The following is a 27,516-nucleotide window of genomic DNA, read 5'->3' as shown; positions in this document are numbered from 1 at the left end:
CACAATTTGCATATAATAAAATTTATTTATAATTTATTTTGCAAATTCGAAAATGTTTGGAAAATCATGCAATTTTTAATAAAGTTTTTTCAGGGTTTACGTAAACATCCTGCATATCGATTTTGTCATTCCATTCTAAAGTATAATAATAACAACAATGATATTATAATTTAAAATAGGATTTAAAATATTCCAAAGATTCTAAATTCGTTGGTAGTTTTCTTTTTCATTCACTTGCTTTGTAACCGACGCAATTGTTTCTTTGTGCCACTCTACGAAAGTAGTGTTGTTTCGAGAAGCGCTCGTTCGTTAGAGAGAAATCGCGGATAGCAGAGTCGCGCACTAATCGAGCCATATATAGATCGGAACGCCGCACTAAGTTTGCTCAAAAGCGAGCACGCGAGCCAGTCCTTAACCCAAGTTCAAGTATTGGCGAATTCCGATCGGTCCATCCCCGGGATAGCAACCGCGATAGGGGGACGAGCGGCTCGTTTGCGTCGGAGTTTGCTCTATGCGACCGCGTTTAATGTCCGTCGTGTGCAGCGCACCGTTTTCCTATCTCTACGACACTCCACGCTCTCTATGAACAAGGCCGTAGAGCTCGATTCTACCAGGAAGCTAGCATTGGGCCAAATCGCGCGTGTACTATGTGCATGCATCGCAGGATAGGATGCGACTCGCTTCGGGCGAGGTGCATCAAGATGAGTAAAGCGAGCGAGCGCGTCGCGTCCCCGTTCGCGAGATTGCCCCGGGCATGATTTACGCCGAAACAAAGTGACGATTTCGCAGGTGGTTCGACATAGCGGGATACGACGTAGCGTTGCGCGTGTCTAATGGCGCCCGTACGTGCAATTACGCTAACGGCCGTGGGTTGCGGGGATGAATTGCGCGTGTCACGGCGATCCGAGCAGAGGGAAATGGTCTGTTCGCTTGGCCGCTTGTGCACCACGATCGTATTCCCTGAGCACGCTATTGTCTAATGAATGTGAGGGATCGTTCAAGAATCTCTAATCAGATTTTAGATGCTCATCTGAGATCGTTTGCTATTTTCAAGCATATATGTAGCGTTCGTACAATATTCAATTATGTAATAATTATTAATTATATAATTTGTCGAAATTTTAAATATTAAGACAAAATACTGAGGAATCTATCAAGAAATGTTTATCATAGTTTGAAAATTAATATTGCCTTACATCGCCACAGTTTCACAATAGCTTGCTTGACGCGAGTTTATAAAGTATCGCGCATTGCGAACGAGGGCTACAATTGACTAACTACAATTGACTTACGTTCAAGTGCTATTTATTAGCTAGGCGTTGATTGAAATGTCTGTGACAGATGTGTTGCTCGGGTCTTGTTTCGCGGATGTGTGTTTATTCCTGCGTATACAACACGCACAGTTTGTACATATACATAGATGGTCTCTAGAATTCTACGGGGACAACGGGTGTGGTGGCATCTGCGACCACGCGTGATACAAGCATTCACGCGTGTCTCTGTGGCAAATAGAGCTATAAATGACGATAACGCTAAGGTTGACGCTCTCGTGTTATAACGATAATAATGAAAGTGCGAAAAGCCATTCGAGACAAAATAGGTGTACGTCGCGTCGCGTTTCGTAGCGTTTTTATCGATCGTAGCAATAGTAGTGATAGAATTGCTGTATAAAAATGCATGTAGCTTTAATTGAGTAATATACACAGTTTATGCATTTTGAATTTTGCAATTTTTCTAGGATAACATATTTTTTATTTGTGTATAAGTCGCAATTACTTAGTCTGCAATATTTTATGTATGATTTGGCAGTAATATCAAATATAATTTTGAACAATAAAAACTGATATGATGTAATGCATTTTTTTGCAATTGATCAGCAACAGTTGGTCCAAAATTTGAAATATCACACAGCATTATTTTTTACACAGGGATTTTTAACGTCGCTAACTTTCTGTCATTAAAACAGTATAGATTATTATTAATACACGATTGAAAAATGATCAAAATATTTGTTAATTCATTCTTATCGAACAGCAATAATACACAATACATCGATTGAATCTTAAGCTAGGTTGATCTGAGCCTCGAGGCAAACCTTCAACCGAATCTTAAACCGAGACTCCTCACGAATGCGCGTTTAAATTTCCGTCGAGCTGAACCTCGTGCCGTTGCGAGCATTCCTGTAATCCATATTTTGCCTTAGTCATCATATAGTTCATATTGATGTAGATCGATTCGAGGTTCGGCTCGCCGTATCGCCCAGTGGAGCATGTAACCTCATCGTATAACATCCTTTGATGCGACGACGAAATATCGACTTCTGATGGAAAGCTACTAGCCGTATAGCACTGAAATGGTTCCGCTTGACAATGTGGACAATGGGTTTGCTCGAGGCTTTGCTCGATAATGTTCGATAACCCTACTTTAGAGATGCAAAAATACCGAATCTCCAATTGTTCCGGAATTAATAATCGACGCGTCGCGTTCGTTCAGTCGCATCACGTTGTCAGGATCGTTTATATCTGGTTGCACCTCGCGGCCGAATTTCTGTCGGATTTCGCGAAACGTGCTTTCAATTTTGCGCGAAAGCATGCATTCGTCGTGATACACTCTCTGCATCTGTGACATAACGTTAGAACGACGCGCCGCGAACGATGCGACGCCAAATTCCGCGCGGCTTACCGATTCGCGAAACGGACTCGCGTGCACATTTGCGTGCAAACGAGGCTGTATTCAGACGCGGCCTAGGTATCGCTCGTATTTCAAATCCGGACGCTCCTCCTCATATCGCATCGAAATCGCGTATCTGGCGCAAAGCGAATAACTGCTCGCTTTTTGATAGCCGTTTCGTGCGTGTTTCAGTCTGGCGCGTTCAATAAAATTCTTTTCAACCGTATGACAGACATTAACTCTCTCGGATGCTATTTACATATCAAAAATTGCACATTAAAAATTCTAACAACAACAATCGTTCCCGATTTGATTTTCTCTAATTTTTGCATGGCAAATAATTTAGCGTAGAGCCTCGGGACTGTACACTCGGTACGTCGCCGAGAATCGGAGCAGACGTTTTGCTACGTGGGCACGAAACTCGCATGCGTGATCCCAGGGGCATGTCAACCCGATCGGACAAGAATGTCAGGTGGTCGCGTCACGGACCACCAGCTGTCCATCAATTCTGTCCATGGGGTATACGGGGGTACCCCGTCTCTTGTTCTGATTACGTCCGCATGCCAGTTGGATTTCACGTGGAAATTGCGACTTTGTTCCCTTCGGCGTTGCGTCTCTCTCTTTTTCTCTTTCTCTCTCGTCCGGCGACCGGCGGCCCAAAGTCGTCGTCTTACGACGACGACGACACGGAGAATAATGAAGTTCTGCGTCACGAAAGATAGCCGCGAGACATCTTGTGAGTCTGGCTGGAAGTTAAATTCGATACGTCGGTTGCGTCAGGTTTGCAAGCATGCGATCGATGTAACGTCAACTCGCAAAATTGTTTAAGTCTATATACATAATAGATGGTTCGACTATAAGACGTCAAAAGAAAAAAGAAACCTATCAAAATTTTCATGAAATATTACTTTTAAAAATTCGTATAACCGTGAAAATTTTTAAGTAGACTTGAAATGTTCAGAATAGATTTTCTGGTTTGTTGTTTTTTGCTAAAAAATGTAAACAAAATTTTGACAGTTTAGTAAATAAATGCTTTCTTAAAAAAGCGATAATTTATTTGTAATATAATTTAATAGTGTTTTCGATTAAATATGTTCTATATTGATTGTCTTGATATAATAGTAATAATAGTAGGTTTTTTAATCAGTCGATTTATCGAGATATTAATACTGTTTTTTGTGATGACGGCCGTAAAACCATAAGATTACAACAAAACAGAAAATGACAAAATCGCAAAAAACACGGTATTTTCTTATATTTCGCTATATTGCATTATTCGGACCTATTACTGTTTTCGAACATTCTTGCTCCGCAAGAACAATTTACCTTTTCCGTCTCTTTATTCGACAGAACATTGGTACGTGGAGCGAAACGGACGTCGTTCTTAAATTCTTTATGCACACGGGGCTCACTGTCGGCTCGATGCACGCAGTTCACTTGCAATTGCAGTATGCGCATCGAAACCCAGTCTTTTCTTCCTCCTGTTCCCGATCTGTATTTTACGGCGGAGCCGTTCAATAATATCTCGCCCAATTTCACCCGATCTTTTGCGTGCTTTGCGAGCCCCGTGCATAAGCTAACGGACGTGTTGCATCCTTACTGCTCCCCGCCGTCTCCTCCATCGCATCCGGCTTCTTCTTCGATTGCCGCGACTCTCTATGATCTCCGCCTCGAAGCACCAGCCAATCCGACATATCAATATTGAAGTTGCATCTCAATGATGCAACCCCCGTTTCTCTGATCGCTCCGCCAAGCTCTCCCTCTTCTCCGTCTATCTTCCTTCTTTTTTTTCGTTTTTCTTTTCACTCCGCTTCACGCTCAATCCTCCCCATATTTTCTTTGCACGAGCGTAGATAGTTAAATGGAAAGCGTTAAAAACACGCCTAGGGGAGGAGGGAGACGATAAGAGAGGGGGAATGGCAGAATTGAAAATGGAGAAACCGCGCCTGTCACTTTGCATTTTGCCACGCCGCAGAGAATCTCGTTACCTTTCAATAATATTTATCTGCCAGTCATAGTGATCGCGTTTGACGATGATGGTAGAGAACGTATTTGTGCAGGATGCCGATGTGTATCGCTCGTATCATCGGTTAAGCGTGATGAGTATAGCTACGATAGTTATAATTGCATGGAGAGCACGCACGTGTAATCAAAATAGCTTTCCCCTAGCGGCATCATGTAATAATATGCATTACATTTAGTTGATGCATAATTATCTCTATGTAACTACGTCAAAAATTATGACAGTTAAACTAAGGAAATTTTGTTTGCAATTTTTAACATACAACTTTTGATTATATTACTACAATTTTGTGAAACGAAATAGATAAATAAACGATCTAATTTTAATTGTAAACTACAGAAGTTTTATATAGGCAAGAAAAAAGGGAGAGATAAAGAGGTGAAATTATAAATAAAAGTATAAAGTTGCATCTTCAAGATTTAAATAACAAAATAATATTTTTTTTTAAATATGAAACAAAAGTAAAAAGAAGATTAGAATGATAGTGAATGGTAAGGCTAGTGCGCATTAACATTCTCATTTTTCTGTAATAATTTATCAATTTCTTGATATGTTTATTAAGAGAATATCCAAATTCTAAATGTTTATAGATAAGTAATAGTGCGAACTTAAAAAAGTATCCAATAATGCTGGGGCTGTAAGGCAATTCGTATTGGTGATTCGACTGCCGTGGTATTTAAGATTCCGAGCACGCCGGCATGCCGCCGTACGCTCCGGGATTTTGAAGCCCGACCCTCGCGATGCTGGTTAACGCGAGCAATATCGCGATATTCTCGAGGGGCGCGAGCAACCCGACGCTACTGCCTCAAGACTCGCCCCCTTCCTCTCTCCTACGTTTACATCCGATCGCGGTAGCTTCTTGGCGGCCGACTCCTCTTTTTCTTCGTGCTCCCGTGTGTACTTACGTGATCGAATACGTAAGCAGGTGGTGTCGGCCCGTTCTTTTACCTTTTCCACCTTCTTTTACCCTCGAACTAGTTCTCCCTTTTTCTCTCTCGCGCTTCCTTATACCCCTCTTTCACGTGTACTCCCTCCCCCATGCAAATGGAAATCCAGATAGAATTCAGGTTATTTGCGGGGATATTTTACCTCGGTCAAAGTCCGGAGTAACGTCTCGATTTTCTCCCTCGTCACCTTTCGTCTTTCCGTGCTTTTATTCTCGATTGGATTTTCGGCGAGGAAAGTGTGCAGCCGTGCTTTCTTACGTATACGTAATCTCATCGTCGATAATGACGGACATCACACAAATATACATATACACGTATATATATATATATATATATATATAATTGGAGGAGTGCAAGAAGCACAATTCAGTTGTTTAGATTAGTATTCAGATTATTTTACCATATATAGCGATTAATAATTTCTAATAATCCATAATTTTGCTCGAGTTTTATTTTCTAAATTGCGACTGCAAATTATTTTGTAAGACAATCAGCACTGAATAATACGTTAAATATTTTCAACTACAATTAGATGTATTAATGATATTTGATATTTAATTATCTAAGTTTATTTGCAATATTTAAGAGATATTTTATACAAGTAATTGCTTTAATTGCTTCGTAAAAAACAAGAACTTCGTAAATACGAACACCATTAATGTATCTGATAGTCTTAAGACCATCAATGTTGAATTTGTTTTGGCGCATTCTTTTATAGCAACACGTTATTTAAATTTGCACGATTAAAATTCTAATCATCCAAAAAGAATATATAAGAATAATGAACTAACACAGGCACAATTGTGCGACGTTAAAGATAATAACATTGAGCTGTGAAGAAAAAAAGACGACGGGAGCCTTTTAAATGTTACATTACTTTATGTGCTCCAATCAGATTAATTACCTTTGGTACTTTAACTCGCTCTGTGAGTACCCGACAAAATTTTGCTGTATAAACTTAAGTCATAAACGGAAAGTGATATATAAATTTAACGCAAGAAAAAAGGACTGAACGAGATATATGTGAGATATAACAGCGCAAAAATGTAGTATATTTTTCATTTAGACAGGCATATGCAGTTATATGCAGCTGCGTTCTTATGTTTTACGACATGTAAAAGTTGGTAAAACATGAGAGCAACGTGGTTTTACAAATTTTTGTCACAAAAATTGATTTTTTTATGAATTAGCTAAGCTAGAGCATATTTATAATACAAATTTTGCATCAAAGAAGAAAAAGATTAGGACGCGAATAGGCATGTTAGTATTATTAACAGGCAAAGTTATTACAGTTGACAAAGCCAATAATGTATGGAAATATATATGCTTCGACATACTGATTACAATATGCCGAGCACATTTTTATACGAAGCTTTTTAGTTTTTGTCTGCATATTAAATTGTAAAAACAGAAATCTGATTGTGGATTGATATTTTCCGGACTTCGTTGCTTGACGAAGTTACGATTCATAATAGGTATCTCGTCGCTTTTCAGATACTCTCGCAGGTAACGTTATGACTACAAGCGCACAGGCAAGGAACGTCGAACGATTATCGGTTTAAATATTTCGTGTCCCCTGATTGAATTTTCCGTAACGAAGCGTAACTACGTTACCGGTGTAAAAGCCTGTTAACTTATCCTGTAATGTCTCGACGAATTAACGTCGGCGCACACTGCAAAACTTAATTTTGACCCGTATCCCGTTAACGCGGCAGTTACGGAATATACTGGAGAAAGCCATTTTGGATGTCTAACGGGCGAGACCGGTCGGTCGGTCATGTAAATGCAAGAACTGCTTTTGTAAGGGGAGTAACATTGCAAGAGAGATAATACCGTTACTTGCATGCGTGTGTAAGTTTAATTTAACTGTCCTGGTTGTACCTTATATATACAAAACAGTCGTAGGCGAGACCTTAGCGGGTTCCCTGTGGTTAAATTAAACTTTCGTCTCGTATGTATCTACGTGTCCCGATCTTGCACTGATACGTACAAATACAAGAGGAAGTACACAATATAACAATCAAGTTAAAATCTTTGTTACGTGAGGGATGTATTTTTTTCTACCATTTTACATTAAATAAAGTCCAATAGAAAGAAGTGTATAAACATTTTTGTATTTAAATATTATAAATTTATATCATTGATTATTTTTATGCACAATTTTATACAAAAAATAAAATAAGAATATTAGAATTATTTTTAATCTTGATTTTAACGACATAATACGACATAATTACGACACGTTGATTTTAACGTTTAAAAATTGTCTTTTTTAAAAAGATCGATGTGGATGTTCCTAGTTTAGTCTCGAGCAGTAATCTGAAATATGATCTATGTAGTTTATAAATCCGATGTTTATTTCTTATTTAAAAAAAAAATGCAGTGTACAAATATTGCAAGATGAGAGTCGGAATGACAGACGCTTCCTGTCCTTATCATTTTGAATATTCAGTTTATGCTGTAAAAGTGTTTGTTTTATTTCTGTGTATATTCGCCTCTTGTTTCCTCTTATTCAATTAAAATCTCCATCAAAATTTTTGAAAGCGGAAGCAACGGATACGCGAAGTTGAATATTATAGATGCTGCGGGAAACCAATCTTGAAACTTGCATTACTACCTGGTTCGCGAAGTTAGATCATCGGGTTTGCGATTTATGCGACTTTTATATTGCAGTCCAGTTGTAGTTCTTGAATTGTGATTGATATTGACGCAATAATTTTACATAGCGGCATATACGTGTATCTTTAAGAATCTAACTTTTCAGATGAAGTAAAAATAAAGTCTCTTTATAAATTTGCAAATAATATATAATATTTTGTTTCCAGTTGGCATAATTGTCATTGATATTTTGATCATAGAATTTTTAGGATACAAGCTCCTATATCATTTTCGTTCAATCAATATTGGCTGTTTCTCCATATACAAAAGATACATGTACATAATTGCGCCGTCATTGATATGGAAAGCATGGCATGTTGATCATCATAATTACGACACGTTGTACATACGTACACGCATTTTGCATATTAAGCGTGTAATCCGGAATTGCATAAACACTGCGCTGTATCAGAATTTTTCGCCCAACTGCTGTTCAAATCAATCCACACGCTTAATCATAACAGGTAGTTGATGCATCTAGGCGGAATTAGATTAAATATTTATTAAATGCATATCTTTGAGTGTCCTGATATGCGTGCTGTTGAACGGAGTTGGAATTTTTCTTTTGTTTTTTTTTGCAAATTACGCTAAGAAATCGAATTATTGCGAAATTTTTACGATATCTGCGACATTGTCGGTTACGTGATTATGTCATCTCGGTTGATTCAACTCGAGATCGATTTTTGTCAACGACTACTGTCCTTTCCGATCGAAAGGGGGATATTTCCACCTCACCGCTGACCGAAGACAACACGAAGCACAAGAAGTTGAAAATGCAGTTGGGGGATGGAACGAGGTCAAGTTGATTTTATCTCCTTGTAAGCGCGGGTGCGCGCCTTCGAAACCCGACCGACGTTATTTACGGCCAATGCATTTTCATCGGCTTTACGTTCAGGGTGGAAGCGCGCTCGGCCGCGAACATCACGGACGTATATCGCATGAACTCGATATAAGGTTGCGGCGAGCGCGGCGCCGGATTGGATAAATAACCTTCATAAGACCGAGATGGGTAACGACTTCGGTAAATTTTACGGGTACATCTTCCGAGAACAACGTAGATCGAACGCGAATCGGACGAACAATTCTGCACTGTATTAATCAACATTTTGTAAGTCATTGCAATAACCGAGCGAGCCATGTGTTATTGAATGAGTAGAAAAATCGTACCTATATATTTTTTTTTCTGTCGAGCATAAAATTAAATTTTATTATATTAATTTGAGACAAAGATATTTCGGCACTTAACAACTATAAGATTTTTTAAGTTTTGATTTAGGTATTTTAACTATTTTGTTGTTAATTTATATTTGTACACAGGATCAACAAATCTCGGTACATATAAAAGCGACAATATAGAGCGATATTTTAAACAAGAAAATTCGGTGAGTCTAGATACAATAGTTTTTTTTTTCTTTAGATGATTAATTATGTCGAATAATTAAATATACTTCGAGATATGTTTGTTTCCATTCTGTAATATTATAATAGAGGAGGATTTTTCAGATATTCTAGAATAACAAAAAAAGTATTGAGTTTTGATAGGCGATAATTATTTTTCTAAAATATTGTTTATTTTCTTTCTGAAATTCTCAATGGAGTATTGTTTGTAATCGACGATCAGCGCGTTCGTTTGTATCCGGATCTGTTTGAACGCGCGGTAGTTTGTAGAGACGAAAGTTACTACCGGCTCATTGCAAACACGATTCGTTCTTTAGGAAAACGGGTGACAACAGTCGATAGCGGTTATCTGCGCCGAACCAAATATCGAATCGCGTGAAGAAGGGAGCCAAGAGTGGCATAGGGGATGGGAGGAAGGTAGGGTAGGAGAGAACGGGGTAACACAAACGGCGTGCCGAATTTACGAGAACGACGCTGGCTGTTCAAATACTATCAAATTCGAATCCGATTGAGAGCAGGGCTTAGCGATCCTGCCGATCCTTTCTATCTCCGATCGAAGGCCTCTGCGTTTTCTCTGTCTCTCCTCGCCGAGAGTTAACATCAAGACGAAATCAGGTCAGAGCTTGCGCTTATCGATCGCTCGACGGGAATCTGCCGAGCACTTATTCTTCCGTGCTACGGTCGAAGATGGAAAAGAAAGGAGATAAATATCGGCGAACCGGATATTGAGAGGTATAAATAGATAACGTAGGTTTTCGGATAACCCCCCGTTAAGTGCCGATTCCTCTCCGAAATGTGTGCGTTTTCCCGAGAAGCGAGGGAGTAAAGAAAACAATAAATTTTTTTCTTAGCATGAAGAGATAAGGAATAAGAGAATAATAATGAAAGGATTTTGTCGAGTTGAACTTCAAAATCGCTAACAGATAAATAATGTATAAAATAATCTTACATCTTTCAATTTAAATTTGACTTTATTTGAGCAGAAATTTACAAAATCTAAAAACTCATGTCAATGTTTTATACAATTTTTCCTAAGAAGAATTCAATTATTTTTATTAGGAAAAATGGACTCTGACTTAATCAAAGAATTTCACTATGGAACATTGGCGCGAATTTCAGACCTCGAGATCACTCGTAATGATCCCTTTGGTATCGGATCATGCATATCGTGATAAGCTTCAAACATCGCGTTCATTACATTTTGCAAAACTAACGTAACAAATAACTCGCGCGTATTCTCGCCGTTATTCCCTCACTTTTATCCTGCATGAGCGAGATCCGAGGATCGGAGTATATGCGTCCCGATAATTATAATCAGTCGGTTGGTCCAACATCGTGGCGAGGGGGATAGCGACGATCGTCGGGGTCAGGGTTGGCGATCCGTGAGGAGGGAGGCGAGGTAGCGGCAGCGGGGAAAGGACGACGGTGAACGTGAGGGAGTGGCGTGTGTCTCTGTGTGTCGTCACTGCTCGCTGCGACAGAGGGTGGACAGAGCATTTACATCATTTAATTTATGACCCTCTCCGCCGCGATCAGCCTGGGACGACGGGTCCATGCACGCATACACGCGCCGCGCGATGTGTCGTGGCCGGGCGCATCTCACGGATATGAGCACACACATGGATATGCGGGAACTCGTACTAATGCAACGGTAGAATAAATTTGCATATGCATGTGACCGTGTTCGGACGGAACCGCGCAACGGAAAGAGGGTAGGCGGCTGGGGAGGAAACTCTGATGGAACCTACCCACGGGCAAGAACCAGGAATGGAACACACATCGGCGTGCAACCCTTGGAATCGAATGTAACCAGTAAGTGGGGGGGTACTTTGGTCATCGTGCGACTTGGTAACAAGGGAAGCGGCCGATCGGATAATGGCGCTGAAAAAGTAACGCGTTTGCTCTAAGTAATTCCATTTGGTGGAATTCGGTCCTTCGGTTACCTTTCCTGCGTGTAGTTTTATAGAGATTGCTGCACTCTTTTCTCTCTCTCTTTCTCTCTCTCTCTCTCTCTCTCTCTCTCTCTCTCTCTTTCTCTTCCTCTTTTTCTTTCCTTTATTTACACGTTCCTTGCTAATTAACTCAACTAACAATGGTAGATTCTACATGTTACCATAATAAGAATTCTCTCGTACACATGAGCGAGTCGGCAAATATGATCGGTATTGACCGGAAAGTCAACAATTTACTCGGCAATTACCAACGGGCTTTTGCATAATTCGTCTTCCTTTCTCTCCTCCTCGGACAAGAAAATCGCGGTCTCTCGCGACTATAGTCGGCTGCTGCCGCCGCCACCGGATGACAACTTGCGGCGGAAACTCTGGGTATTAGCGGCACCGAAACTCGGGGAAACGGGGCCGTCTTATACCATAACCTGTAACGTGTAAACGGGAGTATTTGGCCCGGGGATTACCGAAACTCGAAGTTTGATTGGCCGTGCCAGGGGTATCAAGTTTTGGCGGGGGCGCGTGAAACTTCGGTTAATTTGCCGGGGTGTATCGGGCGTAGGCGAAGCGAGTTCTGTGGTGCAGGCGCGAAGAGAACGGAGCGGACCGCACAATGTCGTCTCTGATTGGATTGATTCGTTCTGAGCTTTTCTTTGCGCGACGATATCCGGGATTTTCTGTAGAAAAGGCGAATGCTTCTGCCAGCGCGAAACTACCTCCCGTTTGCGCCGCAATACGGATGCAATAAAACATGCAGTTCAAAAATAGGTTTAGTGCTAAATTAAATTTAATATAAATATTATCGATGATTTGGCAGGGATTTATACGGTGTTTTATAAATGAACAATAATTTGTGCGAATGTTTGGACAACCACTTTTGAATATTTAAAAATATCTCTTTTTAGAATGTTACGCGCTTTGGGAAATGTTTTCGAAATACATTTGCATCGCTTGATTATTTAAGATACTTTTGATATGCTAATTAGTGGTATGTGTATGAATATGTAACGCGTGAATTGAATAATCGATATGTAATCGATTATTTGTAACATACATTATTCTATTGTTTCATTATTATAACATTTTCGGTGCCAATAATAATTGTTTGTCATTTTACACAATCTTTTTCATGTTGCGGATATTAAATAGATTTAAGGTGTCACATTTTAAATATTATTACACGTAACGTTGGTTTCCAGCTGTTATATTAGTCCGTTAAATCGCGTTGATACACCACACACAGGAATCTTCGATAAAATTCGGTTAAATCGACATCGACGCCGACGAAGGCACGATCAGAATTTCAGCGATCTTATTTTATCATCATGACGAAATTTCGAGCACTGCCGCTGATTTTCGACCGGATAAAGACGTAATTCTTTTAATTACAGAACCGTCTACCACTACGATACAGTCCTTTTAAAGTGCACGGTAAATGAAGGGTCGCGAGTATACGTATTGACGTGGGCGTCCGACCGAGCCGATGCGAGAGCGCTTTTGCGTGACTTCAAATTAAAACGCGCAATTACACGGGGACGAATTTACTTCCAATTAGTTTACGATTACCCTTCAGCCTGCATTCTCCCTTCCTCTTTTCCTTTTCATCCCCCCTCCTCTCTCTCTCTCTCTCTCTCTCTCTCTCTCTCTCTCTCTCTTTCTCTCTCTTGCGTCGGATGTATCCTCGTTCGTTTGCTACCGAATCCCTGAAATTGATTCCCGTGCAACGACACGGTTGTGTAACTCGTGGGAGTGACCAGGGCGATTGTGACGGGAAATTCTGGAAAATCGCGATTTCCGATATCGAAAAGCCGCCCGGTAAATAAACCAGCGATGACGCTTTTAATACGCTCTATGTATGTATGTCCCTCGCTTTATTCGTTAACTCTTACAAGCGAAGTGTACTTGTGTAAAAGTCACTTGCAAAAATTGAAACACCTCTCGCGCAATTTATTGCGTTATATTGCCGGGTTCGTGCAGTCTTGCGAAATCATGTTTCAGCGCTGCTGCCCCGGGGACAAAAATGCCACTCTTGCGGCCTCTTCACGTCGAATATTGTACGCACGAAATTGAATTCCTCAATTTACTATGTATATACCATAACGCAGATATGTGCTCGCGTTTCGCTACACTTTCTGCGCGAAAATTTTTCTTGCGTATATTTTTGAGTATATACTTTGCGACGTTTTTCGCGCGGAATAAAATAAACGTTTTTGAATACACTTTGAACACGTAGTTAAAATTATTTCAAGTACTTTATTAATTTGATTTTGTCTTCGTGTATCATTAATAAAGAATTATTGTTCTGTATTTTTGCAGGATGTCAGAAGGCAACACGAGTTGGCTATGGCTTGTGCAGTGAAGCTTCAGCTGCTGCTCTCCAAGCCGCCCTTGATCTCTTCATGGCAGCTACGGTGAGTAAATAAAACGCATAATACACCTTCAATAACCAAATGGTATAAGTCTTCTCGTACAAATGCTGTGGTACACACAAATTTAAAAATTCAGAAAACAGTTTATTCTTTGGGCTTGCAATTTTTTATAAAATGCTAATACGATCAATCGTACGGCTATACCGATTATATTAGGGATGAGGATTCTTTTATTTTTAGTGCAATAGTACCGTTGTTTAATAAAAAATCGTAAGAGGCTAAAAAATTGACAAATTTTTATCTGGAGCGGTCGAGATGGCGCGCTCCGAAGTCTATTCAAAAATAGATTTTTCGATTTCAGACTGCGTTCTCGGTTTTACTTCTCTCAATGCCGTGCGGTAGCGATTGTTTGTTAGGTCGCGCATTCTCTACGTGTGTATGTGCCGCATACACGAAGGCGGAAAGCGGCTTTGCGCTCTCTCCCTTTCTACGATCGCTCGGACAGAGTCCAGAATTCCAGACCGCCCCTTCCGGATATTCGTTCGCCGTATATCTTCGAACCGGTCGCGCACTCCGGTACGTGCGATCGCCGCAGGTCAGCGAGAGGGAGAGAAACGCGGTCGGAGTCGCCGCACGAGTTACGTGTGGCAGTTTGAGGACGGCAGCCGAAGTGCGCGACCAGCGCAACGACGTTATCTACTTGCGTTCTCTTGATAACCTCGGTCGATCGGTCGGCTTGGTCCCTCCCTCCGTCTCTGTACCAGACAATCTCTGTAACCAAAAGACATAATGCCAGATTCGAGTATCTCGACTCTAAATGTTGTCTTTAAACACTCGATTCTTTTCATCGAGTATGCCATCGCGAACTGTTTGTGTTTTAAAATTGATCAAGAGTTTGCCAACTATTATAAATTGTTGTAATTTTAGAATATTTATATGTTATCCGTAGAAAAGTTTTGTAGCTATAAATTGCAGATTTATTTATTTGACGTAATTTTTTCAGTCTTTTAATTTCTAATATGATTTAAATATAATTGGAACTTATAAAAATGAGTAGATCTTTATTTAAACCATTGCACGAAGAGCTACGAAATATCTGGAACTGAAAGACTGAAGATATATTTCCTTGGAAATACACATATATATATATATATATATATATATATATATGTGTGTGTGTGTGTATATATATATATATATATATATATATATATATACACTGCGAGATCAGCGCGGCACATCATTGCATTGGTGTGCGCAAGGGTGCTTAATGGGAAAAGCGACGCAAGATGAAAGCGGCCGTAAAGAGAGACACGGCTTCGCGTTTAGGGTGGTGTTCGCCGTTTGAAATACGTATCTACGTGTCCCGATGCGCAGAGATGTAAGGGTGTAATCGAGGGCTGCCGCGCGTTCGAAATCGCGTCGACTTTGCTGAATGTGCGGTGGTGCTTCGATTAATAGTTATTGGTTTCGTTGCCAGTTGCGGCCGCCGCTGCCGCCGCCACCGCCTCGGTTTCCTTTTCTCCTCTCCTCCGTTCGTGACGGAGCGCTAACCGCATCGGCAGTTCCGGATAATATTAATCGCCTTCGGATCGCGTTGCGCCGAAACGTCCGCTTGAGCGGAGGTGCGGGTACCCATGCAGAGCACGAAGGATACGGGTGTATCGATACGAGACTATCGCGTAATTACGCGTCTCAAGTGAAGATAATCAAGTTAATTTTAATCGAAATTTGCGTTTCTCGAGATGGACTAAACGCTTATGTAGCGTACATGTTAAAGCGACGTTAATTTTAACGTATACAAGATAAAACGAAGTTATCGCGTTGATATGCAATGATTCAAAAATAATCGACATCTCTGAGAATTTGATATTAATTAGATACATTGCTATCTTGTGAACGTTGGCGGAGAAAGAATTGCGACAATTATAAGTTTTACGATTATTTTGATGCAGACTTGACATATCGCTAATCACTTTACAATCGTATCGTCGTAGGCACGAGCGGACCGATGGATATAATGAATGCGGGCGAACTATGTTCGACACAAATACATTTATTTTGATCGAGTCGCTATTTAACAACGGGATGCGACTTACCGCCGTTCCTGGTATTCGCGCATCGCATCAATGTATCGTCTGGCGTTTATCGCTGGTCGATAACGCGTACGACACGCACCTGCGCCAACAACGTCGAATTTTACATCGTCGCGGACCACGCCGAGGTCGCTGGCAACCCCGTCGCGCATAAGAAATACTAGAATAAACTCGCGCTAAATAACTACCAATTTCTATCATTCTATATTTGCGACGTTAGTATGAAAATTGAAGAATTTGCAAGAAATTAATTTAATGTTTTTATGCATATTCGATACTTTGTTAATTATTAGTAACCAATTAACATAAGAGCACGCTTCTCTTTCTTTCTTTATCTATCTCGTTCGGTTTGTTTCGGCATTGTAAATACAATAAAAATTATCCGAAAAAGTTTGATCATGAATATTGGCCTATGAAATTTGAGGGAATAATGAGAAATAATTAGACATCGCGTTTTTACTGAGACAGGCGCAGATAAGCACTTTCTTTTGTAGATAATGGGTGGGACAGAAAGGGGAGGGTGAGAAGGCGAACATAAATATTCAGCCTCTAATCGAGCGCCTCGCTCCACCGTGCCGTCGTTAATTTTCCGTAAAGGCCGATGAAGAGAGTAAAAAGTTAAGGCCGAGTGTATCGGAGAGTGTAAAAGCGTAGACGCTACGTAACGAGCAACGCGGAGGAGCCCTTCCGGTTACTTTTCCGTCGAGTTATTGCGTCCGCGCTTCTCGCGATCGTTAAAAGGTAAACGAGCGGACGGTTCTTTTCGCAAGACGATGCTTTATCGCTTTATAAGTAGTCACGATGAAGTAGACAATCGTGAAGGCTATTACTGCTCGCCTCACTGTTCGCAGTTACGGTTCGTTTGTTCCCCGAGCGTTCATCAAAGTTGAAAATTTTTTGTTTCTGTCTACATTTTAAAGATAAAAATAGATTTTATGCAGATATAATCTAAAAAGAGTTGAGAAATGCGTGTGTTTAATTTATTTTCATTGCAATTGAATCTTACGGAGATAAAATTGCATTTTTTCTGAAATTCCAAATATAATGTCAATTAAATTTTAATGTTTTATATATATTTATAATTTATTCTGTATTTATTTTCAGTCTTACACTCAAAGGAACGTATATTTTATAAAATTTATTTCAATTTGTATATCGATATATTTAAAATACGCGAGTACAGAGCGGGAGTTGATCGTGGGCGAGGTATAAAATGTAAAACAGCATAGCGAATTAGCCGTGCATTTGAGCCTCATTCGGTTTGCGTTGAGAATACCCGTGCTAAGCGAGTCGTGCCTCCAATTTTAAGGCAAAGCAAACCTGACGTTTCCATGCCGTTGGTTTTCATTAAGAAGCTGGAGCGGCAAGCAAATGTAACCGACCGACCGTGCTTAGCATTCAGTCCCGTCCCTACCAGGCTGGTTTGCTATAAGTTTCCGTCGGTCCAGCGACCCCTTCGTGACCTTCCTTTCCCGTTGTTCTAGCCTCGGTAGTACATGCGGAGACGATAAAGGCGATATGCAAACAAGACACGTGCACTGCTTGTCCCTAATTAATGTGTCAATTGAAACCAGTCGCGCATTGATATTTTTCGCCTCCAATTATCATAAATTATCAAATTAACATTACTAAGTAATTATCTGTACACAACGCATATAGCGAGTAGGATGGACTTTGTATTTGCGCATGAAGAATAAGATTATTGTACGAAAGTACTGAATCTAATTATATATAATTATTATTATAGTAATAATATAAGAACCACGTGGTCAGCAGTGCGAAATATTTTTTAGTATATTTGAATATTAATCTTCATATACATTGATGAATATTTTTCGTCCATTAATTTTACAAGGACGCAGGGAATAATATTGATCTTCATTTTGAGATATTTTTAATTACACGCAAACTGTTAGTAAAAAAAATAATTCGAAAAATAAATGAAAAAAAGTATTGATGTATGAAATTTGAATTTCGACTTCCAGTTATTCAGGCTCCGATTTTTCTTATTTTTTTTCTACACATTTTTTTACTAATATTTTGCAAGTAATTGAAAGCATATCAAAACAGAGATTGACATTATTCTTCTCGCCTTGATTAAAATGTGCAAAAATAATAAATGAAAAATATTTACAAGTATGTAAAGTGCAGATTAGTTTTTAAGTACACTAAAAATTAAAATCGCATTGTTAACTGTGTTTGTGAGTTTAGTTGCTTGTATTATAGTTTAATGATTTATACATCGTAAAAATCTTTTATCTTGTTTGTGCAAAAGTTTTGCTTTTCGATGTGAAGCGGCACTAGAATTTATCACTTTTGATTATTTTGGGGAAACTAAATATTTCGAGATGCGATTCACGTTACCAAAAATGGAGCGTCGAGAAAATCCTTTGAATATTCCTCGTTCGTATGCTTCGTTTGCGTGCTCGCTCGTTTTTCATTAGTTAATTTTCGCGTAGAGTATGACTGTGGCAGGCGAGTCCTAGAATTCGGGCCGGCAAAGTAAACGCGCCAACAATTTTGCACGAGGCTACATACGTGGTGTGGGTGCATTAGCAGAGTCTTAAATACCGCCGTGTGATTTTACACGGAATGCTCAAGTAGCTTTGGCCGTTTCGGAGATCTTTCCACGCCCACGCATTAGTTTACTCAATGCCTGTTACTCGATGCCGGTCGCGATTGTACACAACTTTCGCAAAGTTGGCACTTCCATTACAGAAAGTTAAAAAAAGAATCTATATCAAAATTAATTACTATTTAGATGCTAATTTAGCAAAGATTTTGAGCGCGTGCAATGTAAACGCTTTGTTTCGACGAAGTTGGCGAAAGTAGAAAGGGGAGAGTTTTCTAGTTTTGCTCTTATCCGCTCTCATTGCGCCGTACTCGCCGACGAAAAGGCATCAGACTTGCTCCGCGCTCGACCGACTTTCCTACGTTTAGCACTGACTTAGCCGCTCTCGCAGTATCTCACGAAAACCAATGAGAAGTGAGTTCTTCCACGAAATCGCGGGGAGATAAAGTAGTGAACTCCTTCTAACTTCGAGGGATTGCTTGGTTTTATGTTTAACGCTCGACTTGTGTTTAGACATGTGAAGTTCTCCGAGATATCTCGTCAACTTTCTCGCAGACGAACTCACCATTTTCGTATACTTTTATAGTTTAATAAAGTTGTAGGGATGTGTCGTAAAAATTAAAACTCCAGACACACGCGTATTACAAATACCGCAAATCTTCACGTATATGATTTCTTGATACAGTTTTTATCGCATGGCTCAAAACAAATGAATGCTTTGTGCTGCAATTTCTTCCGGAGAAAATTATGTTACGTGGTAGAATCTCCGTCCGTAATGCTCTTTTCGTCGTTGCAACGAACGAGTTATCCCCTTCGGCAGCAGGCAGCCCCGAGAAATGAGAATAGGAAGAAGAAGTGGGTGGGGCAACGAAGTGGTAAGGGGCGCGGGGGTGGTGAGAGAAGGAAAGCTTTGTGTTACTTCCCGCAACAATGCCGGTGATGCAAGGGCCGTCCTCTTAAACGATAGTCAAGTCGGTGCACACACAATAGGCTGCAATTTATCGGTCTTTTATTATTCCTCCTTCGAAATAACTCCACTTACCGCGCACGTCAAGTGTCTAAATATTTGGTTTTTGTCGGCAAATATTAGAGCTTTTCATTCGTTAAAACTTTCAAGTGCGCGCCGGCCCATCGGTGTGTATGTTGCGGTGTGGGGAGTAAATTTATGTTCTTCCGTTTCGCAATACGTATTTCTTCTCGAAATAGCACATTTTTGTAAGCATATAAGCTTCTTGTCTCAGGTGCGCTTAAAAAATGTCAGCGGGTCGTGTCTGGCCGCTCGGACTGACGTCTCCGCTCGAACATTACGAGGCGCATATCGGAAGTTTAGACTTGACAACGGAATTGACTGTACACGCCGCGCACTCTCTCTCTCTCTCTCTCTCTCTCTCTCTCTCTCTCTCTCTCTCTCTCTCTCTCTCTCTCTCTCTCTTTCTCTCTCTCTCTCTCTCTCTCTCTCTCGTTTACCTTCTTTTTCCTTCTTAAGCGTGCACTTAGTTTTGCCCGTACTTCCCGAGCCGATCCAAGCGGAGAGTCTAGAGTTCTCAGCCCCGTAAATCCTTTAAGTGTCTCTCCGCTTTTACCACCCAACCCTCGGACCGTAGATAGCAGCGCGGACCAGGGAGTTGGGATGGGGCGGCGAGGGAGAGGGAGGGAGATGGCCGTGGAGGCGGACTACTTGCGCAGTAGTTGTACCATTTTTCTTTACGTACGTCCAGCCTGGCTTATCCCGTATCGTTTCCGCGGTGTAGTCGTTCTCTCACAATCAGAAGATTAGACGATAGTCATCTCGGTGATGAAGCCGCCTAGAGAAATAAAGTGAAGCCGTTGCTCACGACACACGAGATATTCTCTTCGCGTTCCAATCTCTGTCCGACGTATGTATGTATAACGCGCGTCTGAGTGTGTGCGAAAGTAAACGTGCGCCCGGCACAATACGGCAGCGTTGATGGATACACACGTATCGCAAGATTGAGACGATTAATTACCGGAGGATTGATTACCGCGGGATATAAATAAATAAATACGAAGCGGAACTCCCTCTGTTACTTCAACCATATATCGTCCGTGTAATCTATAATAAATTGTAGTTTGCAGATGCAATGGAACATTAAGATTTTACATCGTTAAATCATTCTTGTTTAAATTGGAATAAATTTTGCTTTCGTAACATTATACAATTTGAAATTTAGTCGCCGAAGCATTTAGCGTTGAATATCGAACGCGAGATAGAGAGCGTGGCATTTTTTTAAGGAGAAAAATTCATATGAAATTTATTTAAAAAATCCCGTCATTAAAATTACATCATTCATGATTGATACAACGCTGGGTTAACACCGGCTTTCGCGTACGCCACGGTAAGACCGCGTAATATAATCAGCGACTGAGAGAACTTTCGCGCGACGTTGCACTATTTGAAAAGTTAAAGGATAGCCACTACCACGAGAGCTACGCCCGGATTTTCGCATTAATTAAGGGCGCGAGTTTCTCGTCTGTGTAGAGTGGGATGATTACTGTATCGATACAAGAGAGAAGCGTCACTTTGAAGGGCTTTTTCGACGACCAGCTCGATGAGCGAATATCGCGGTAAGAAATAATTGTGACACCCGACTCGAACGTATTTAGCGCGACCTCCGCCGGCTGTGTACACGCTTTTCTCCCGCGCGTGCCTGAACATCGGGTTACTTTGTAGTCCCGTTCTAACGACGCCGCTCGCTATGACGGCGACGTTGATGATGGTAGTGGTAATGCTGCTGCTGCTGCTGCTGCTACTGCTGCTGCTACTGTTGCCGGTAGCGGACGCTCCGGGCGCCGTGATTGTAATATAGGTCAACGTTTACACAGCTGCTTTAAGCTGGATTTATTGAAGAGCTTTCGCCGTGCCACGCCAACCGGAGCGCAAACTGGGACGGCAAATATATTTTTTATCGTACATTCGTACATCGTGTTCTCTCTGTCTCTCTCTCTTCCCCCCCGCCCCTTTTTCCGCGCAAAAATGCTTTTGCACTGTGAACACGATGCGAACACGTATGTATACACGTAATTCTCTTATTTCTCTCCGAAATTGTTCCTGCGAAAGTCGATCTAACTTCTTACGCTGTACTCTTTTTTTATCGTTTGACGCTGCGTGCGTGAGTTTTAACGATTTTTCAGCTTTGATCACGTTCACTATTATTGATCTGAATTTCTCTCTTAGGGTAGAATTGGTTCTGTTTGTTTAAGTCGGACAAATCTTCAACATCTCGCTTTAATCCTCGGATCAACGGTATCTAGGATCGTTGCGTCATTTTGTATCGACCGTGCCTCACGAACGCGAGTTGTCAATTAAAATAACGTAACCGATGACCCAAATCTGCGCAGTGGACGCAAACCGACCCTAATTATAACCGTAACTCTCGATAGAGTTGCAAACGAGCAGCGTCCGCTGTATCGCTTGCGGCTGCACATTAACCGCGATTAAATATGTAATCACTTGGAGAGCATGGCTTTTGACGCCGATAACGCAGTGCTTATCGATCTGGAATAAGATAGGGGTTGGCCGTGTCAAAGTGCGTCGCTTTGAACATACGTCACGGTACATTCGCGAGCAAGCGAACGTGTCGCAAACAGAAGTCTGGGTACCGTCTTCAAAGGCATCACCGCAGCCTCAGTTTGCACTACCGATGCTTAGTTTGTCTCGTGGTCTCACGATCTTCCTACGAGTCTCACGAGATGGATTGGACCACCCAACGAGGTCGACGAGCATACGAGCGTTTGCTAAGTGATTAATCCTACCGCCGAAACCAGGTCACGATATATTTAACACAACTCTCTCTTTCCGCGATATTTTTTCGAACAAAATACCGGGCGTAAACTCAACATTCTATAAATATCAAGAAATTTTAACATATCTATGAAATTTTCGCATAAAATATTTTGCGCAGAAGTACTGTGCTGGAAACTCTAGCATTAACTTTAATGATTCTTCAATGAGTTTAACTGAAGTTTGATCATCCATTTCGCACAGATATTTTGGAAGCACATGGGTTAATGAATCGTGTGGTTTTAGGAATTATGCGAGTTAATGAATAATACTGCGCGGCTTAAATTCGCCATTAAGGGCAAATCTTCGTTGTAAGTGTTTATTATCGAACTATTTATTAACGTCGTGATCGCGATAATAAATAATAAAATATTTTATAATGATTTTTCGTAACATTCCGTAGACAATTCTTAATCTTAATTTGTCTACATCTCTGGAGTTATTATTTCAGAGATGTGCAATTAATGTATTTGCATTTGTTGTTAGTTATTCCGCGCTATGAATAATCTATATCATACACGTAGTGTCGGTGAAGATACCTTGAATTTTTATCTCTATGTTATGTATAACAAAATTTGCGTGTGCTTTTAAAGCATTATTTCAGTGGTACATCCATTACGATGACATCGACATTCTTCGGGATAATTTTCTATTTTGTTGATCGCTAACGATAAACCGTAATGTCCGCTGTATCTCTTATCTTCTTTTTCTCCTTTCTCCATACCACCGCGACGCTGGTAATTCGAGGGGAAATGCGGACGGGCAGTGTCTCGAGCGCCATTATCAGGTGGTGCATTCCCCGAGCTTGACTTCGGTGTGCGGTGGCGGCAATGGGGAACAGTTTCTTTTCAGAACGCGCTATGAGAAATTCTAACTAGCAAAGTTTCCCGAGAGTGGCGCGAAAACGGGAACGCGTCGGGAATAAAGGGCAGGCGGGGAAATAGTCGGGGATGAAGGAAGGAAAGAGCAGTTGACAACTTTTTAATCTCATTGGGATCTCATTGGGCCCGCTCTCGTTGTTCGAGGCAAAACTACGGTTCGTGGTAAACAAATTTCGTTCCCGGCCACCTCCGGCAATCACACGAACGTAAACACACGTAAACTTTTGTCCCACCGTGTCGCGCATTAATAATCAATAATGAATTTCAATCCGCCGTAATACAAAGGTAACGTATTCTCACCGTTTTATCTCAGCTATAAATTGCTTAATGAATGCATGCTAACAGGTGCGGAAAGAGATACAATTAATTAGACACACAACCGCTGCTCTGCCGTAATTCGAGTCATACCGTTTCGCAATATGAAGAATAAAGATCGTATTAATAATCATGTAGCTTTATGCAATTTTTATAATGCATATACAGGATGTTTTGGATTATTTACAACATTATAATAATTAGAGGAAAGTTTATTAAAAGTGTATGAGATATTTCAAATTTTTTCTTCGGACAACATAAGATATGAATTACTCGATATATATTTTTTTAAACTGTTCTTTTGAAAACAATTTAAGTATTTATTTTTATTGGCTTATTTCGTGTAAACATTAAGTTAAAAGATCGATTTGTTTAAATTAAAATCTAAACTTATAAGTTCGTTAATATTTTACTTATCTTTTTTGTTTATTGACATTTTATGTTGTCAAGCTGTCAGATTAACTATTTTAAGACGCTGTCGTTTTCTCAACTCGCAGTCATGCACAAATGTCTGAACAAAGCACACACGCTCGACTTGTCTAAAATTGGTGTAACTTTATGTCTTAAGACATTCCTAGTCGCTAGCGTGTAGCGCGAAACGACGACGAAACGTGGAAATACACGCGACTTGAGCAGGAACAGCAACGTTGCTCTCGTTGGCTACCGCGAGCAAAGAGGCGAACGGAATTGGATGCGAAGTAGTTCCGACCCGTGGAGAAGAGCGCCGGGAGGAAACGGAGACTTTCATATTCCCACTTTTCGTCCCTTTCTCGCACTCCCGCACGTGCGAGAGATACCTGCCTTCTCGAGTTTCCAGCGGCTGGAATCGTGTACGTCTGCTGGAATATGCGAACGATGCGAGCGTGTAGACGGAACGCGTACGTAACGTGATCGATACGTATGAGTTGCGCTGAAGGGACGCGTTGAACGTGTGTGGTTCTCTTAATTGAAGGACGTCATCCTTCTATTATCGGTGTTCGCACACGAGGCCCTTACATTCATCCTGTAATTTAGACCTTTGTGCTGAAACGGAATCCTCCGTAAATTTAATTAGATTATGCCAGAAGAGTACTACACAGGGTGTCCAGAAACTCACGAATGCTCTTTTGATGATTCTCTGATTAATTTGCAGCCAATTTTTCCTAGAAAAATATCGAGAGACAAATGTTACACTCTTTTTTAATTTTTACCATATAATTTTATAACTAAATTTTAAATTTAAAAAGTTCTATTAAGGTTTACTTGTTGAAATTAATAATAGAACATGGCTCTTTTGTTTATTTGTTCCGTTTAGGTTTCGTAAAAAGTCTCTTTTAATCTCGTGTCTCCGTACAATTAACTTTAAATTTCAGATTAGAATGTTTGTCATTAAAAAAACGTCCGCGAGTGTTGGGACAATCTATCTAAAATTAGCAATAAAAAAAAATTTATTTTACACGACTCTGGGGAAACAAACATCGAGTTATGTGGCCATTCACTGCGAGTCACCCATGTGCGATGCAAATAAGATACAGAGCGGTGCAAACGGCGACAAAATTAAAAAAACAGCAACAAGGAAATAAATTATCGGCAGGGATGCGGTTAAATGCGCAAGTTGACCCGGAAGCGATAGAAATCACTTTGGACGTTACGTCGCCCGTTTGCAGGGAACATTCGATGCGAGAATCGATGCGGCGGCTCGATTTAGACTGATATCGAATGCACGGGATAATATATTGTAAAGCCCAACGAGTACGGGCACGCATAAACGATAAGCCCGTCCCGTTCCTATCTGACTGCATCGGGTGTGCATGCGTGTCGTTTCTGTCGTCCATGTGAGAGTCGCGCGAACGCGGTGTAACGCGATTTACATACCAATTAAAGCGCCCCCCCCCTCTCCCTCTACCTTCTCTTTCTATCTTTCTCTTTCTCTGTATTCGATCCTCAAAGCGGCAATGAAATCTCCACGAAACGTCGCGCGCGAACATGTAATGAGTGATTTACAGTTTTTACAATGCCACAGCATATAAAAATAAATTCTTTAATTTCTAACTAATAACAGAAAGAACTTCTGGAAATAATGCATAATTTTTAATGATTATAAAGAAATGTTTACACAAATGTTTACACAAACAAGTGCTTTTTCGATTATTATTTTAAACCTGGATATTTTTAACCTTTTTGTGATCAGGGAGACATATGTTTTTATAACTTTGTTTTATCCAAAATGTAATTACCAAATATGTTCTGCATATCATTTTTTTTGCAAATAGATAAAAGGAAAAATATTTATTTGTTTAATATATATTTTAGTTTCGAAACATTTTCGAGTGAAAAATACGCAATAGAAATTAATTCAGTTAGAAAAAAATTAATCTAAGTAAATTCACTTGGAAATATGATACTCTGCGCTCACTCGTTAATCATGAAAACGGCAATGGAATTTTCTCCTACTTATTTTTCCAGTGCGATCGCCTTTGTCGTAACCTGCGTGCGAGTATTATGCAAACGCAAACTAAGTATTCCTGTTCGAGGAGTTTTCCAGGGGACTCTTTACCGGTGATAATACTATGCGAGACGATCCCCGAGGCTCGTTCATGTATCATTCATGCGCGTTGGCCTCCGTAGGGGTTACTCAGTCCGATGAAATGTGAAGTCCGCGGGTTTACACAGATCGTTGGACAGTGACTACTCGTTCATTACAGTTTACGACTTTTAATTTATCTATTTGTCGTGATCACTTAAATCAATAATTACGTAAAATTCAATTTCCTTTCACTTCCATGAATAGATTTGCAGTCAAAAGTATAATCTATCAACTTTTGTTTAGCAATTATGTATATATATAAATGCGCGATTTAAAAATCCATTTACTCTAGCATTTTACGTATCTTTCAATCAATGAGACAAATTGTCTTATTGTTTTTGGAAAAGGATATGTACGTTACAATTATCATTTAATATTAATAATATAAATTAATATTTTGTAATATTTTATATGTATAATATTATTATTAAGGTGATTCACTTGCATAATATCAGAAAATTCCGCGACCAATGTGGTCTAGCGAATACAAAAACGAGTAAAACACAATGTCGCTCGATCATTTTTTCGATGTTCATCAGCGTGTTAAAGTGCGACAAGCGCGTTAACCATTTGATTGATCGTCGTCATCCAACTCGTCGTCGTCGGTTTGCCGCTGGTGAGAAATGCACGCATCGACGAGCCGAGGCAATCCGTTGCCTCGATTCGCCGTGGCACGGAAATGCGGTGTAAGAAAGCGAGAGAAGGTCGAGGATTCAGCGACACGAACGAGTATCGATGGTATTTCGGTCACGTATAGAGACGGGTGAGCGCCGCGCCGAGTACGATAGGCCGTGACACTGGATAATAGACTACATACCGCATTATGTACACGTATTGGCCCCGTAGTATTATATGCCTTTAACGCTCTCGTGAGAATTATTATTACATTCGAAAGTTTCCATTCGGGGATTATCTGGCCATAAAGGTAGCTCGCAATGAGCTCGCGAATTGCCGCCATTCTTGTAGCCACGATGCAGTTGGAATATGTGAACTTATTGAGAAGAAACTTGATTTCCTGCAGCTCGAAAAGTACGATTCAGCAGCCGCCGTGGGCGTTTGTGACTTTGAGTTTGCAAGACGCAATCAAGCTACGCGTTAAAAACGATCGAGAAATATATTTTTCTTGAGGAGCGCACTCAACTGTGCTTAAGAAATATTTTCGATGGTTGAAAGTAAATGCAAAAATATAAAAATAAAGAATATAAGAAACTTATTAAATAAAAATCAAATTAGTCAACTGTGCAGCTTTTTTTAATAATGTATTACGAATATA

The 27,516-nt window shown here is 40.3% G+C and overlaps 1 protein-coding gene across 7 annotated transcripts in view; it reads left to right on the top strand.

Annotated features, from left to right (window-relative positions):
• LOC105672654 (zinc finger protein 541) overlaps positions 1 to 27,516 on the top strand; it is a 403,799-nt gene that overhangs the window by 68,850 nt on the left and 307,433 nt on the right. For all 7 annotated transcript variants that reach the window (XM_067354494.1, XM_067354493.1, XM_012367730.2 and 4 more), the window contains one exon: positions 13,959 to 14,053. In XM_067354494.1, the coding sequence (XP_067210595.1) occupies positions 14,042 to 14,053 (12 nt within the window). In that variant the 5' untranslated portion in view covers positions 13,959 to 14,041. The remainder of the gene's footprint in view (positions 1 to 13,958; positions 14,054 to 27,516) is intronic.

Source organism: Linepithema humile, chromosome 4, assembly GCF_040581485.1.
Source record: "Linepithema humile isolate Giens D197 chromosome 4, Lhum_UNIL_v1.0, whole genome shotgun sequence".
In the NCBI taxonomy this organism is placed as follows: domain Eukaryota; kingdom Metazoa; phylum Arthropoda; class Insecta; order Hymenoptera; family Formicidae; genus Linepithema; species Linepithema humile.
This window is presented reverse-complemented; position numbering and strand designations above follow the sequence as displayed.